This window comes from Oncorhynchus keta, chromosome 18 (genome assembly GCF_023373465.1).
Source record: "Oncorhynchus keta strain PuntledgeMale-10-30-2019 chromosome 18, Oket_V2, whole genome shotgun sequence".
NCBI classification, from domain to species: Eukaryota; Metazoa; Chordata; class Actinopteri; order Salmoniformes; family Salmonidae; genus Oncorhynchus; species Oncorhynchus keta.
Genome location: NC_068438.1, coordinates 20,693,687 through 20,711,102, shown reverse-complemented (window position 1 = coordinate 20,711,102; position 17,416 = coordinate 20,693,687). Strand labels below are relative to the sequence as shown.

The window sequence follows — 17,416 nt, the reverse complement described above, 5'->3', positions numbered from 1 at the left end:
AGCATACTATGTTCATGAATATAAATTATCAGAGTACCAATAACTATAAACTGTACATTGCATGTTCATATTATGATTTCTTAGTTTAATTTTGTCACATATTAACAGCTAGTTGCCTCTCTCCTAATGCTGTAAGAAATGAACCCAGTTGGAGCTCACCCGACATGCACAGATGCCCTGATCCCTTCAACTCAGCAAGAGATTCAAGCCAGGAACCTCTTTCTAGTGGCTTATATTTGGGGCTTTGGCGGACACCTGCATCCCAGGTCAGACACTGTTATTCTGTTTTATTTTCAGTCAAGTCTTATAATCTCACAACTGTACAGGATTTGATAATACAAAATATGATTTCTATATTTCAGACACTGGCCCCAGTTTGACCTGCTAGCTCGTGAGGCGCTATTTGAGAGCCGGTACAGAGTGGAGGTTCCCTCTGAGGGGACGGTCTTTGAACAATTTTTTAACCTGAGTGAGGGGATGATGGGAGACACTAGCAACCCCATCAACTGTTCCAGGAGCAAGAGCCCACAGATAGTCTACACAACTGTCCCCCAGGTTAGCCCCCCAATCTTCCAACTGTCAAAATGTGTGGTTTTACTGATTTGATTGTATCTAGAGGTTGGAACCAAAATTATTTTGTAATTGTTTCGTTCTGAACAGAAGCATTTTTTTCTCATTATGTTCCACTTTCTTTCTGTTCCTTTTTAAACCTTAAACCACAGATTTTTTTTTTTTTTTACATTTAACTCAACATTAAATAACTTCACCAATCACATCGGATAGAACAGCTTGCAATGGCGTGGGCAAAAGCTGTCGCTATTTGCATGCATTCATTAGACAAGTATAGGGCGCAAGATGCAATTTAAATTTTGCCGGTGAGGAGAAAGCGAGAGAGGGTGGAGGAAGCTGCTTGCTTTGAATGCTCTGGGCATCTCGTTGCTATGACATGCATAATCTGAATTAGGCCCACAGAATTATGCCTACGGAGGAGGACCAGCTTCTATGAAGGAACTTTTAATGTCTTTGAACGTCAGAGAGTTGGTTTAACGTTGGACCAAAACTAGCTAGCTTGCTAACAAGCTTGTGTGTGCAGAGCACCACCAGAATATAAATAATAACACATCTTACCTTTTTGTAGTTAATAAATCCAATGTGAAACCTGATAACTATAGTGTCCTTTAATAGCATTGAAAAGGTTAATCCATTCTTCTCTAATTAAAAATCTCTCATCCTAATTTCTGTATCAAGCTTGTAATGTCAGTAGTAGGCTAGTAGACTACATTTCGGAAGGGGAGGGGCAGATAGCCTACACGCACACACAGTGGCTAAAATTTTAATCTGGCAGGCAGGCAGACACTGGAATAAGAGTGAAGGCTTTGCACTTTGTTGTGTTTTTTTGTGTGAATGGAAAAAAAATCCCTGGAACATAAAATAACGTAAATAACCGGTTCCCATGCTTTTAAAATAACGATTCTGTTCCAGAACAGTATAGATCACTTTCGTTTCCGGTTTTGATTCTGTTCCTCGAAAAATGTCATTATTTTCCAGTTGTTGGTTCTATTCCCTTAACCGGTTCCATTCCCTGATTGTATTCATATCACACTGTCTATTTTCACATACATCCATGCTGTCCTTATTCACTCAGTATGAGAAATATGCCTACCTGCTGGACCTGATGTTGGAGGCCAAACAGCCAGCGATGCTGGTGGGAGAGGCAGGCTCAGGGAAGACCATGCTGTGTCATTCTCTATTAAGTCAGGACAGGGCACACATCCGCCTGCCTGCCAGCCCACGCCTGAGATCCACTGACCTGCGCAATGTGCTGGAGAGCATGGGCTGCCAGAAGACCCGGTTAGGAACCATGGGTACTATGATCAAACAGCCTGGACTGCTCCTGTTTGTGGATGACCTCCATGAAGCTCCTTGTGGTGAGTTAGTAGGAACCCTGCGTTTGTGAATGAGGTTTTTTTATTTTATTTTGTGAATATTTTTCTAAACGAATTGAATTTAAAAATAAATCTAGTTTGCATCCCAAATGGAATCCTACGCCCTATACCGTGCTCTACCTTTGCTACTTTTTACCCGGGGCCCATTTTTTGGGGGGATTTTTGAAGATTTGTTTCTGTGGATATTTTTCATTATCAAAGATAAATCTAATGGTAACCCAAACTCTGCTCTTCTCTTTACTGTAGATGCTTTTGGAAAGACGTCCATGGCTCTGGAGACACTGCGGCAGTGCATTTCTCGGGGCGGCGTTCTAACTTCAGATGGTTATCATTTCAAGCTGTTTAGTTCCGGAGCTATCAGCTACTTGTGTACCTGCCGCACATCAGGAGTGGGCAACCAGTCAGATTGCAATCGGATCTCCTCCCGCCTCTCCCGTCACTTCTCCATCTTGGTGCTGCCCAGCTTGTCTGTAGATGTTTTATTCTCCATCCACTCTCCACAGCTACAGAACTGGCTCAAAGAGTTCCCATGCATGCCCAGGTACATGGATATGGCACGATGTATCATCACTGCAACCTTAGACCTGTATTATGCCGTGTGTGAGCAGTTCCAACCCAACGTCCACAGGCCACACTTCCTCTTCTCCATGCATGACCTGCAGAAGGTGTTTCATGGCATATGCTTATGGGCCCCGCGCAACTCTAACAGACAATCACTCCAGAAGAAGATTAGCCTCAGGGTTCTTCACTCTTCCTCTGCCCTTCCTTGCTTTGCTCCAGCCACACTGGGCCCTGCAGCCAACATGCTCAACATAGCTCGTCTGTGGATGCATGAGTGTCTGCGCACATTTGGAGACCGGCTGTGCTCAGAGGATGAGGGCCAAGCGCTGGTGTCACTGATGGCCAAGGTGTCAGAGAGACACTACAGCAGCAGGATGACAGTTAAACCCCAGACTGCAAGAGCAGAGGACACCCCATGTGCTGCATCAACTAAGCCTAGCACACATATACCCCCTCCTACACCAACAGACTACCAGAAGTCAAGCCATCAGCGACCATCCACTCCAAATCAGCCTGCCAAGTCCCCATTGCCTATTAAGGCTGAAACACACACAGAACAGGAGGAGCAAGCAGAGTTTTCTGACAGGGTGAGCAGCTCAGACTCCAGCTCATGGGGCAGTAGTGAGGATGATTTATTTGGTGAGATCTACCCCCAAAAACAAGAAAATGACAAGAAAAAGCATGTGAAGAAACCCCTCAAGAAAGATGTCTCTCTTTTTCAACCGACACAGCTCATATCAAGCTCACATCAAGCACTGGATCCCTCTCCTCCAAAAGGACCTAAACCAGTCAATCAGTCAGACTGGAAGAGGAGCCATAAGCTGTGTGAACAGACCCCACAGACTGAGCCCAGCCCAGCCAGGGCCCTTGTGCCTTTACAACTCCTGCAGGACATGGAGACTACTATTCAACATGTTGTCTTTAGTGTAGAGCTATTGGAGCCGCTCCCTTCCATGTCTCAGCAGCACAATTTCAAACGCAACTCTGCCTACCTGGAAAGAGACCTGGGGTTACTAGTTCAGCAGCTGGCTTTCACAGTCAAAAGCAAAGAGGAGGAGGAAGAAGAGGAGTTTGACGATAACTACAGGAGCACCTCTAGTTACATTGTGCACAGGCAGAGGGTATGTCAGCTGGTGCACGTCCTCAGGGCTCTGCTCATACCTGGCGGGCATGGGGCTCTGTTTGGGGCTGTGAGAGGCACAGGCCGAAAGACCACAGTGCGTTTAGCTGCCTATCTCACTGGCTATCAGTTGATAGAGGTGCATCCTGGGAATGAGAGTCAGTTGCGTGAGATGCTGCGGGAGGCAGGTGGCCAGGCAGGCGTGCACGGTGGCAATGTGGTGATACTTGTCCACGAGGAGACCAGTCAAGCTGCCAGAGATGAACTGATAGTGGTGATGGCTGACGGGACCTTCCCAGGGCTCTACTCTGACGAGGAGCTGAAGAATCTGGTGCTGAGAATCAACGCTCTCATCAAGAACTCACGCAATCGCCTACGAGATGACCAGGCCCTTGAGAAGTAAGAAAATAGGTGTTTCTACAAATTACCTTCTGTATACACTACTAATAGTGAAGCCATCACAACTATGAAATAGCACATATGGAATCATGTAGTAACCAAAACAGTGTTAAACAAATCTAAATGTATTTTATATTTGAGATTCTTCAATTAGCCACCCTTTGCCTTGATGACAGCTTTGCACACTCTTGGCATTCTCTCAACCAGCTTCACCTGGAATGCTTTTCCAACAGTCTTGAAGGAGTTCCCACATATGCTAAGCACTTGTTGGCTGCTTTTCATTCACTCTGCGGTCCGACTCATCCCAAAACATATCAATTGGGTTGAGGTCGGGGGATTGTGGAGGCCAGGTCATCTGATGCAGCACTCCATCACTCTCCTTCTTGGTCAAAAGCCCTTACACAGCCTGGAGGTGTGTTGGGCCATTGTCCTGTTGGAAAACAAATGATAGTTAGACTCACTTGCTGACCAGACCGGACACGTTGCATGCGCGAGCGTCTCAAAATAAAATTAGACATCCATGTTGCGATGCCAAGGGCTAAAATAGAACTCCTTTCTATTTCTGACGTAGATTGCGCTGAAAGTCCTGCCTCTCCCATCTTCTCATTGGTTTATAGAAGCAGGTACCCACATGCCATCTCCTCATTGGTTATACCCACGTGGGTGATTGAAAGACTGTTTTGCCGGTCGTCGTGGTAATACTATGAAAGTTTAGATGCGATCACCATATAAGTTCAAAGATAAAAAAGCCTGGAAGGAGGAGAGATGACTAGAAATGATTTGGTTGGCTGTTTTATGTGTGGATTAATTGTCAGAGTAGAGGACCTTGTGCATTTCAGGTAAAATAACAACTCAATGTTTATATCCCAGGACAAATTAGCTAGCAACAGCAAGCTAGCTAAATAGGACAAATTAGTTAGCAAGCTAACTAGCTAAATTGCCATACATGTTTAATACTTTTCGACCTGTCCCCAAATTAATGTCATTACTTCAGAGTTTGTTTTGATATTTTAACCTGCGTGTCGTGATCGTGTTTGTTGTAGGGGGACAAAATACATTTATGCACGATGGCACACGCTTGGTGGTTTGGGTTCCGTGTAAGCCCAAACGAGATGGGATGGCGTTTTGTAGCAGAATGTTGTGGTAGCCATGCTGGTTAAGTGTGTCTTGAATTCTAAATAAATCGGTGTCACCAGCAAAGCACCGCCACACCATAACACCTCCTCCTCTATGCTTTACGGTGAGAAATACACATGCATAAATCCATTCACCAACATCACGTCTCAAAAATACACAGCGTTTGGAACCAAAAACTCCAGACCAAAGGACACATTTCTACCGGTCTAATGTCCATTGTTCATGTTTCTTGGCACAAGCAAGTCTCTTCTTATTGGTGTCCTTTAGTAGTGGGTTCTTTGCAGAAATTCTGAAGGCCTGATTCACACAGTCTCCTCTGAACAGTTGATGTTGAGATGTCTGTCACTTGAACTCTGTGAAGCATTTATTTTGGCTGCAATTTCTGAGGCTGGTAACTCTAATGAACTTATTCTCTGCAGCAATGGTAACTCTGGGTCTTCCATTCCTGTGGTGGTCCCCATGAGAGCCAGTTTCATCATAGTGCTTGATGGTTTTTGCGACTGCACTTGAAGAAATTTTCCCGAATTGACTGACCTTCATGTCTTAAAGTAGTGATGGACTGTCATTTGTCTTTGCTTATTTGAGCTGTTCTTGCCATGATATGGACTTGGTCTGTATACCCCCACAACACAGCTCTAACGTATTAAGAAGGAAAGAAATTTCACAAAGGAACTTTCAACGAGGCACACCTGTTAATTGAAATGCATTCCAGGTGACTACCTCATGAAGCTGGTTGAGAGAATACCAAGCGTGTGCAAAGCTATCTTTGAATATAAAATATTTTGTTTCACACTTTTTTTGCCTACCACATGATTCCATATGTGGTATTTCATAGTTTTGATGTCTTCACTATTATTCTATAATGTAGACAATAGTACAAACAAAGAAAAGCCCTTTAATGAGTAGCCCAAACCGATCCAGATGAAGCATGCATCAGTAAGAAAAAAAGATTAAAACATTGTGAGTCGCCAGTTCACTAATGTTTTTTTGTTTTTTTAATATAACTTTTTTACTAATACTATACTAATCTTGTGGGGACACAATTGATTCCCATTCAAAATTCAATTTTCCCTAAACTGAACCTTTTTATAAAAATAAAAAATTGGGGGTGTATTTGTGGTCCCCACAAGTATAGTTAAACAAACACACACACACACACAGGGCGCTTTAGCGCAGAGGAGTCAGCTCAGACAGATCCAGCTCAACTCCTGGGGCCGGATTCACAAAACCTTAAGTTTTTTCGTATGTAATGTTTTGTGAATCCTGCCCCTGAGCTCCATCAGTATCAAATATTAATTTAGAATGGAAAATGAATGTTCATGCAACACTTGTTAGTAATATTAAATAATATCGAACAGAATCGCACCGATTTGTACCACTAATCAAATCGAATCACACTGAATCGTTTCAAACTAAAAGTATTGTATCGGAGCCCATGTATCTAGATGCGTATCGAATCGTGCTTGTAAGGAAAGATGCGCATGTCTACTAAAATGTGACATTTTTTCATGTGTGTAATATGAGATTCCCTTTCTTAAATGTCATTATTTGAAAGACCATTGTGATTTTTGATGCAGGTATTTCAGACAGACCCAGAGGAATGTGCATGTGTTCCTGCTGCTGCCCTTCTCCCCAGACACCAGTGAGATGCCTCCTGAGAACGCCTCAGTAACCCTGGCAGTGGCGCACATGACCAAGGCTCTCAGCCTCTGCTGCTGTGTGGAGGTATACCAGCCTTGGTCCACCCAGTCCCTTGTTGAGGCAGCCTTTTGTCACCTCAGAGAGAGCCTGCAGATACCCGACACAGAAAGCAAAGGTTGGTTTATCTTGAGTTTGTCCAAAATGTCATCCTATTCCCTATATAGTGCACTACTTTTGATCAAGGTTCATAGTGCACTATTTTTGACCAGAGCCCAAAGGTGGGAATAGGATGCCATTTGAGAATGATCCATGATGTATTTCCAACATAACATTTACATCATGTCTCTGTTAACACAAATTAATAAAGAATTTATACATTTATCTAATGTTGCTGTTATGTACCTTCCGTAGTGGACAGAGATGTCTTAGTGGGCAGTATTTCTGAGGCCATGGCAGGGATCCACCAGTCTGCCTGTAAATATGCCTCCATCCTCCACCCGGACCTCCAGCCTTTCAGCCCCCAGACATTTTTGGAGCTGATCGCTCACTTCTTCCACCTCTGCAGCCACCTCTGTGAACAGGGCCGGGGCCAGGCTAACAGGTGAGGAGGACGTATGGCTTGTGTGCCAAATGGCACCCCTATTCCCTACATACTACACAACTTTTGACCAGAGCTCACATATTAGTGCACTATATATGGAATAGGGTGCCATTCAGTACACAACCAGGGACATCCTTTGTATCTGTTAACAATCAGACACAAATACCTGGAAAATTGGTTTGTCTAAGAATGTAAAGCCCGTAACAGTAATGTTTAGTTCTATTTTGTGTTGTAGAAAATGAGCTGTTAAAATGTGTCAAACTTACATGTATCCATCTTGCTACCTCAGAGTGTCAACAATCTTGGCCCGTGTGAAAGACATGACAGACACAGCTGAGCAGAACAGCCAGGAAGTTGTCAGACTGAAGAGGAAGATTGCAGAAACACAAAAGGTAACCAACTGGAAAAACTAACGTACATGTCTGGCTCTAAGGAGAGCACTGAGTTACAGTACCAGTCAAATGTTTGGACAAACCTATTCATTAAAGTTTTTCTTTATTTTTACTATTTTCTACATTTTACAATAATAGTGAAGACATCAAAACTATGAAATAACACATATGGAATCATGTAGTAACCAAAGAAAAGTGTTAAGTAAATCAAATATATTTTATTTGTGATTCTTCAAAGTAGCTACCTTGATGACAGCTTTGCACACTCTTGGCATTCTTTCAACCAGCTTCATGAGGTAGTCACCTGAAATGCATTTCAATTAACAGGTGTGTCTTGTTAAAAAGTAAATTTTTTGAATTTCTTTCCTGAATGCGTTTGAGCCAATCGGTTGTGTTGTGACATGGTAAGGGGGGTATATAGAAGATAGCCCTATTTGGTAAAAGACCAAGTCCATATTATGGCAAGAACAGCTCAAATAAGCAAAGAGAAACGACAGTCCATCATTACTTCAAGACATGAAGGTCAAGTTTCTTCAAGTGCAGTCGCAAAAACCATCAAGCACTATGATGAAACTGGCTCTCATGAGGACCGACACAGGAAAGAAAGACCTAGAGTTACCTCTGCTGCAGAGGATAAGTTCTTTAGAGTTACTAGCCTCAGATTGCAGCCAAAATAAATGTTTCACAGAATTCAAGTAACAGACACATCAACATCAACTGTTCAGAGGAGACTGCATGAATCAGGCCTTCATGGGCGAATTGCTGCATGAAACCACTACAAAAGGACACCGATAAGAAGAAGAGACTTGCTTTGGCCAAGAAACACGTGCAATGGACATTAGACCGGTGGAAATCTTTCCTTTGGTCTGATGAGTCCAAATTTTAATGGATTGTCTCTGCATGTGTGGTTCCCACTGTGAACCATTGAAGGTGGAGGTGTGGGGGTGCTTTTCTGTTGACACTCAGATTTATTTAGAATTCAAGGCACACTTAACCAGCATGACTACCACAACATTCTGCAGCGATATGCCATCCTATCATTTGTTTTTCACCATCACCCAACACACCTCCAGGCTGTGTAAGGGCTATTTGACTAAGAAGGAGAGTGATGGAGACCCACTGACTTTGAACTTTTTCCAAAATTTGTTACGTAACAGCCTTATTCTAAAATTGATTTAAAAATTAAATCCTCAGCAATCTACACACAATACCCCATAATGACAAAGCATTTTTTTTTTTTATGTTTGCAAATTTATAAAAAATGATAAACAGATACCTTATTTACATAAGTATTCAGGCTCTTTGCTATTCGACTCAAAATTGACCTCAGGTGCATCTTACATTTACATTTAAGTCATTTAGCAGACACTCTTATCCAGAGCGACTTACAAATTGGTGCATTCACCTTATGACATCCAGTGGAACAGTCACTTTACAATAGTGCATCTAAATCTTAAAAAGGGGGGGGGGGGGTGAGAAGGATTACTTATCCTATCCTAGGTATTCCTTAAAGAGGTGGGGTTTCAGGTGTCTCCGGAAGGTGGTGATTGACTCCGCTGTCCTGGCGTCGTGAGGGAGTTTGTTCCACCATTGGGGGGCCAGAGCAGCGAACAGTTTTGACTGGGCTGAGCGGGAACTGTACTTCCTCAGTGTTAGGGAGGCGAGCAGGCCAGAGGTGGATGAACGCAGTGCCCTTGTTTGGGTGTAGGGCCTGATCAGAGCCTGGAGGTACTGAGGTGCCGTTCCCCTCACAGCTCCGTAGGCAAGCACCATGGTCTTGTAGCGGATGCGAGCTTCAACTGGAAGCCAGTGGAGAGAGCGGAGGAGCGGGGTGACGTGAGAGAACTTGGGAAGGTTGAACACCAGACGGGCTGCGGCGTTCTGGATGAGTTGTATGGGTTTAATGGCACAGGCAGGGAGCCCAGCCAACAGCGAGTTGCAGTAATCCAGACGGGAGATGACAAGTGCCTGGATTAGGACCTGCGCCGCTTCCTGTGTGAGGCAGGGTCGTACTCTGCGGATGTTGTAGAGCATGAACCTACAGGAACGGGCCACCGCCTTGATGTTAGTTGAGAACGACAGGGTGTTGTCCAGGATCACGCCAAGGTTCTTAGCGCTCTGGGAGGAGGACACAATGGAGTTGTCAACCGTGATGGCGAGATCATGGAACGGGCAGTCCTTCCCGGGAGGAAGAGCAGCTCCGTCTTGCCGAGGTTCAGCTTGAGGTGGTGATCCGTCATCCACACTGATATGTCTGCCAGACATGCAGAGATGCGATTCGCCACCTGGTCATCAGAAGGGGGAAAGGAGAAGATTAATTGTGTGTCGTCTGCATAGCAATGATAGGAGAGACCACGTGAGGTTATGACAGAGCCAAATGACTTGGTGTATAGCGAGAATAAGAGAGGGCCTAGAACAGAGCCCTGGGGGACACCAGTGGTGAGAGCGCGTGGTGAGGAGACAGATTCTCGCCACGCCACCTGGTAGGAGCGACCTGTCAGGTAGGACGCAATCCAAGCGTGGGCCGCGCCGGAGATGCCCAACTCGGAGAGGGTGGAGAGGAGGATCTGATGGTTCACAGTATCGAAGGCAGCCGATAGGTCTAGAAGGATGAGAGCAGAGGAGAGAGAGTTAGCTTTAGCGGTGCGGAGCGCCTCTGTGATACAGAGAAGAGCAGTCTCAGTTGAATGACTAGTCTTGAAACCTGACTGATTTGGATCAAGAAGGTCATTCTGAGAGAGATAGCGGGAGAGCTGGCCAAGGACGGCACGTTCAAGAGTTTTGGAGAGAAAAGAAAGAAGGGATACTGGTCTGTAGTTGTTGACATCGGAGGGATCGAGTGTAGGTTTTTTCAGAAGGGGTGCAACTCTCGCTCTCTTGAAGACGGAAGGGACGTAGCCAGCGGTCAGGGATGAGCGATGGTGAGGTGAAGGGAGAAGGTCTCCGGAAATGGTCTGGAGAAGAGAGGAGGGGATAGGGTCAAGCGGGCAGGTTGTTGGGCGGCCGGCCGTCACAAGACGCGAGATTTCATCTGGAGAGATGTTTCTACAACTTTATTGGAGTTTACCTGTGGTGAATTCATTTGATTGGACATGATTTGGAAAAAACAAAGCTGTCAATATAGGGTCCCACAGTTGAGCAGGGGACTGTCATTTGTTTTTCAACAGGACAATGACCCAACACACCTCCAGGCTGTGTAAGGGCTATTTGACCAAGGAGAGTGATGGAGTGCTGCATCAGATGACCTGGCCTCCACAATCACCCGACCTCAACCCAATTGAGATGGTTTGGGATTAGTTGGACCGCAAAGTGAAAGAAACAGCCAAAAGGGCTTAGAATTTATGGGAACTCCTTCAAGACGGTTGGAAATGCATTCCAGGTGAAGCTGGTTGAGCGAATGCCAAGAGTGTGCAAAGCTGTCATCAAGGCAAAGGGTAGCTACTTTGAAAAATCTAAAATATATTTTGATTTCTTTAACACTTTAGTTACTACATGATTCCATGTGTTATTTCATAGTTGTGATGTCTAAACTATTATTCTACAATGTAGAAAATAGTCAAAATAAAGAAAACCCCTTGAATGAGTAGGTGTCCAAACCTTTGACTATTACTGTACAGTCGTGGCCAAAAGTTAAGAATGACAAATATTAATTTTCACAAAGTTTGCTGCTTCAGTATCTTTAGATATTTTTGGCAGATGTTACTATGGAATACTGAAGTATAATCATTTCATAAGTGTCAAAGGCTCTTATTGACAATTACATGAAGTTGATGCAATATTTGCTGTGTTGACCTCTGCAATCTGCCCTGGCATGCTGTCAATTAACTTCTGGGCCACATCCTGACTGATGGCAGCCCATTCTTGCATAATCAATGCTTGAAGTTTGTCAGAATTTGTGGGGTTTTGTTTGTCCACCCGCCTCTTGAGGATTGACCACAAGTTCTCAATGGGATTAAGGTCTGGGGAGTTTCCTGGCCATGGACCCAAAATATTGATGTTTTGTTCCCCGAGCCACTTAGTTATCACTTTTGCCTTATGGCAAGGTGCTCCATCATGCTGGAAAAGGCATTGTTCGTCACCAAACTGTTCCTGGATGTTTGGGAGAAGTTGCTGTCGGAGGATGTGTTGGTACCATTCTTTATTCATGGCTGTGTTCTTAGTCAAAATTGTGAGTGAGCCTACTCCCTTCGCTGAGAAGCAACCCCACACATGAATGGTCTCAGGATTTTTTTCCTGTTGGCATGACACAGGACTGATGGTAGCACTCACCTTGTCTTCTCCGGACAAGCTTTTTTCCGGATACCCCAAACAATTGGAAAGGGGATTCATCAGAGAAAATGACTTTACCCCAGTCCTCAGCAGTCCAATCCCTGTACCTTTTGCAGAATATCAGTCTGTCCCTGATGTTTTTCCTGGAGAGAAGTGGCTTCTTTGCTGCCTTTGACACCAAGCCATCCTCAAAAAGTGTTCGTCTCACTGTGCGTTCAGATGCACTCACACCTGCCTGCTGCCATTCCTGAGCAAGCTCTGTACTGGTGGAGCCCCGATCCCACAGCTGAATCAACTAGGAGACGGTCCTGGCGCTTGCTGGACTTTCTTGGGCGCCCTGAAGCCTTCTTCACAACAATTGAACCGCTCTCCTTGAAGTTCTTGATGATCCGATAAATGGTTGATTTAGGTGCAATCTTACTGGCAGCAATATCCTTGCCTGTGAAGCACTTCTTGTGTAAAGCAATGATGACGGCACGTGTTTCCTTGCAGGTAACCATGGATGACAGAGGAATAACAATGATTCTAAGCACCACCCTCCTTTTGAAGCTTCCAGTCTGTTATTCGAACTTAATCAGCATGACAGAGTGATCTCCTGCCTTGTCCTCGTCAACACTCACACCTGTGTTAATGAGAGAATTGCTGACATGATGTCAGCTGGTCCTTTTGTGGCAGGGCTGAAATAGTTTTTTGGGGGATTCAGTACATTTGCATGGCAAAGAGGGACTTTGCAATTAATTGCAATTCATCTGATCACTCTTCGTAACATTCTGGAGTATATGCAAATTGCCATCATACAAACTGAGGCAGCAGACTTAGTGAAAATTAATATTTGTGTCATTCTCAAAACTTTTGGCCACGACTGTATGTGTTACTTCTCTTCAGTGTTCAACATGATCTGTACTGTATATTTGAAAATCAAATATCTGTGTCCCAAATGGCATCCTTATTCCTTTATGGTGCACTACTTTTGACCAGAGCCCTATGGACCGGGTCAAAAGTAGTGCACCCTATCAATGGGTTTGCCTGTTTGTTTGTGTTCCAGTGCTTGTTCCCGCTGCAGCGTGTGACAGACACAGAGCGAATGCTGTGTGAGCGTGCCCGGCAGCACTGTCTACTGGAGGAGAACAGACTATCTCACCTGGAGGAACAGACTCATCAGGCCCAACAGCAGGCAGAGGACGCCTTCAAGGAGGTCCTACTCATAGATAATATCAGCCTCTATCTATATGGTCCCAGTCACCTCTCTGCAATCATCATACTTATCACATTAGCACACTACGCCTGCCTATTCCCTGTATAGTGCACTACTTTTGACCAGGGACCTGATCAAAATAGTGGACTATATAGGGAAAAGGGGGACATTTTGATGTTTGTCTTATGTTCCTAATACTTTATGTTGTGTTTCCTTGGACCTACCTAGGTGAGTCCTCTGTACCAGACTGCACTTGATGCTCTTCAGTCTCTGAGCACGTCAGACCTGGTTGAGGTGCGACGCTACAGATTTCCCCCAGACGGAGTGATAATCGTTATGGATGCCATATGCCTGTTATTCAACCGCCCACGCAACTGGGAGAGCAGCAAACAGCTGCTGGGACAGTCCAACTTCTTCCAGGTCAGGGGTCAAACGGGATGAGGCATCATTTTCTATTGGTAGAATATATAAGAGGAATTAAGAAAGTTACGAACTAACCTATCCTTTTTTTTTTTTTAAGGGATACTCTTTGTAATATGCATAGCGAGTTTGCAGTGACCTACATCAAAGTTCAAGGATTATCTCCTATCATAAGATAATAGATGTCTTGTCTGTTTTGTCTTAGGAGTTGGAGTTCTTTGACCGCTCCATGTTGAGCGACGACCTGTTCCGTCAGTTGGGCCAGATAGTGCCGCAACGAGCATTCTTACCGGAGTCTGTGCGAGGTGTGAGCCGGGCGTGTGAGTCCCTGTGCCGCTGGGTGAGGGCAGTGTACCAGTATGCTTGTGTCCAGCGCCACATGGCCCCCCAGGAGGCCCGGAAGAAACAGCTGGAAGTGCGCATGGCGGAGAGCCGTGCCCGGCTGCGTGTGGCCAGGTGTGAAGTCCTGTTGTAATTTGGTTGAAGGACAGTAGTGTATGTGTGATATACAGTACCAGTCAAAAGTTTGGATAACTTTTTTTTTATGTCACCTTTATTTAACCAGGTAAGGCCAGTTGAGAACAAGTTCTCATTTACAACTGTGACCTGGCCAAGATAAAGCAAAGCAGTGCGACACAAACAGAGTTACACATGGGATAAACAAACATAGTCAATAACACACTAGAAAATCTTTATACAGTGTGTGCAAATGTAGTAAGATTAGGGAGGTAAGGCAGTAAATAGGCCATAGTGGCAAAATAATTACAATTTAGCATTATCACTGGAGTGATAGATGTGGAGAAGATGAATGTGCAAGTAGAGATACTGTGGTGCAAAGGAGCGAAAAATAAATAGCAATATGTGGATGAGGGAGTTGGGTGGGCTATTTACAGATGGGCTGTGTACGGGTGCAATGATCGGTAAGCTGCTCTGACAGCTGATGCTTAAAGTTAGTGAGGGAGATAAGACTCCAGCTTCAGTGATTTTTGAAATTCGTTCCAGTCATTGGCAGCAGAGAACTGGAAGGAAAGGCAGCCAAAGGAGGAGTTGGCTTCCGGGAGGACCAGTGAAATATACCTGCTGGAGTGCGTGCTACGGGTGGGTGCTGCTATGGTGACCAATGAGCTGAGATAAGGTGGGGCTTTCCCTAGCAAAGACTTTTTGATAACCTGAAGTGCGTTTGGCGATGAATATGTAGCGAGGGCCAGCCAACAAGAGTGGTGGGTAGTATATGGGGCTCTGTTGACAAAACGGATGGCACTGTGATAGACTACATCCAGTTTGCTGAGTAGAGTTGGAGGCTATTTTGTAAATGACATCACTGAAGTCACAGATCGGTAGGATAGTCAGTTTTACTAGGGTATGTTTGGCAGCATGAGTAAAGGAGGCTTTGTTGTGAAATAGGAAGCCGATTCTAGATTTGGAGATGCTTAATGTGTGTCTGGAAGGAGTTTACAGTCTAACCAGACACCTAGGTATTTGTAGTTGTCCACATATTTTAAGTCAGAACCGTCCAGAGTAGAGATGCTAGATGGGCGGGCAGGTGCGGGCAGCGATCGGTTGAAGAGCATGCCTTTTAGTTTTACTTGCATTTGAGAGCAGTTGGGAGACCATGGAAGGAGTGTTGTATGGCATTGAAGCTCGCCTGGAGGTTAGTTAACACAGTGTCCAAAGAAGGGCCAGAAGTATACAGAAAGGTGTCGTCTGCGTAGAGGTGGATCAGAGAATCACAAGAATTAACAAGCAAGAGCGACATCATTGATGTATACAGAGAAGAGATTCGGCCCGAGAATTGAACCCTCTGGCACCCCCATAGACTGCCAGAAGTCCGGACAACAGGCCCTCCAAATTTGACACACTGAATTCTATCTGAGAAGTAGTTGGTGAACCAGGCGAGGCAGTCATTTGAGAAACCAAGGCTGTTGAGTCTGCCGATAAGAATGCGGTGATACAGAGTCGAAAGCCTTGGCCAGGTCGATGAAGACGACTGCCCGGTATTGTCTTTTATGATGGCGGTTATGATATCGTTTAGGACCTTGAGCGTGGCTGAGGTGCACACATGACCAGCTCGGAAACGAGATTGCATAGCGGAGACGGTACGGTAGGATTTGAAATGGTCGGTGATCTGTTTGTTAACTTTGCTTACCTACTCATTCAAGGGTTTTTCTTTATTTTTACTATTTTCTACATTGTAGAATAATAGTGTAGACATCACAACTCTGAAATAACACATATGGAATCATGTACTAACCAAAAACAGTGTTAAACCAATCAAAATGTATTTGAGATTCTTCAAAGTAGGCACCCTTTCCCTTGATGACAGCATTGCACATTCTTGGCATTCTCTCAACCATCTTCATGAGGAAGTCACCTGGAATGCATTTCAATTGATTAAGGTGTGCCTTGTTAATTTGTGGAATTTCTTTCCTTCTTAATGCATTTGAGCCAATCAGTTGTGTTGTATACAAAATATAGCCCTATTTGGTAAAAGACCAAGTCCATATTATGACAAGAACAGCTCAAATAAGCACAAAGAGGATCGACAGCCCATCATTACATCAAGACATGAAGGTCAGTTAATCCTGTGCAATCGCAAAAACCATCAAGCGCTATGATGAAACTGGCTCTCATGAGGACCACCACAAGAAAGGAAGACCCAGAGTTACCTCTGCTGCAGACGATAAGTTCATTAGAGTTACCAGCCTCAGAAATTGCAGCCCAAATAAATGCTTCAGAGTTCAAGTAACAGATACATCTCAACATCAACTGCTCTGAGCAGACTGTGTGAATCATGGTCTTCATGGTCAAATTGCTGCAAATAGACCAAAGCACACCAATAAGAAGAAGATACTTGCTTTGGCCAAGAAACATGAGCAATGAACATTAGACTTGTGGAAATCTGTCCTTTGGTCTGATGAGTACAATTTTTTTATTTTGGTTCTAACCGCCGTGTCTTTGTGAGACGCGGCGTAGGTGAATGGATGATCTCTGGATGTGGTGTGGGGGTGCTTTGCTGTTGACACTGTCAGGGATTTATTTGGAATTCAAGGCACACTTAACAAGCATGGGTACCACAACATTCTGCAGCGAAACGCCATCCCATCTGGTTTATGCTTATTGGGACTATCATTTGTTTTTCAACAGGACAGTGACCCAAGGCTGTGTAAGGGCTATTTGACCAAGAAGGAGAGTGATGGAGACCCACTGACTTTTTAAAAATTTTCCACATTTTGTTACGTTACAGCCTTATTCTAAAATGGATAAAAAATTATTAAATCCTACACACAATACCCCATAATGACAAAGCAAAAACAGGTTTTTAGAAATGTTGGCAATTTTATAAAAAATAGAAAACAGAATTACCTTATTTACATAAGTATTCAGACTCTGCTATGAGACTCAATTGAGCTCAGGTGCATCCTGTTTCCATTGATCATCCTTGAGATGTTTCTACAACTTTATTGGAGTCGACCTGTGATAAATTCAATTGATTGGAAAGGCACACAGCTGTCTATATTAAGGTCCCACAGTTGACAGTGCAAGTCAGAGCAAAAACCAAGCCATGAGGTCAAAGGAATTGTTCGTAGAGCTCCGAGACAGGACTGTGTCGGGGAACAGATCTGGGTAACGGTACCAAAAAATGTCTGCAGCATTGAAGGTCCCCAAGAAGACAGAGGCCTCTATCATTCTTAAATGTAAGAGAGTTTGGAACAACCAAGACTCTTCCTAGAGCTG

At 44.3% G+C, this 17,416-nt stretch overlaps 1 protein-coding gene across 1 annotated transcript in view; it reads left to right on the top strand.

Annotated features, from left to right (window-relative positions):
- Nucleotides 1-17,416, top strand: part of LOC118397425 (dynein heavy chain domain-containing protein 1) — a 53,360-nt gene that overhangs the window by 25,203 nt on the left and 10,741 nt on the right. The window contains exons 22-31 of the mRNA XM_052468763.1: nucleotides 137-266; nucleotides 363-555; nucleotides 1,646-1,928; nucleotides 2,193-4,026; nucleotides 6,741-6,979; nucleotides 7,216-7,405; nucleotides 7,695-7,797; nucleotides 13,112-13,261; nucleotides 13,490-13,681; nucleotides 13,887-14,137. Of these exons, the coding sequence (XP_052324723.1) occupies nucleotides 137-266; nucleotides 363-555; nucleotides 1,646-1,928; nucleotides 2,193-4,026; nucleotides 6,741-6,979; nucleotides 7,216-7,405; nucleotides 7,695-7,797; nucleotides 13,112-13,261; nucleotides 13,490-13,681; nucleotides 13,887-14,137 (3,565 nt within the window). The remainder of the gene's footprint in view (nucleotides 1-136; nucleotides 267-362; nucleotides 556-1,645; nucleotides 1,929-2,192; nucleotides 4,027-6,740; nucleotides 6,980-7,215; nucleotides 7,406-7,694; nucleotides 7,798-13,111; nucleotides 13,262-13,489; nucleotides 13,682-13,886; nucleotides 14,138-17,416) is intronic.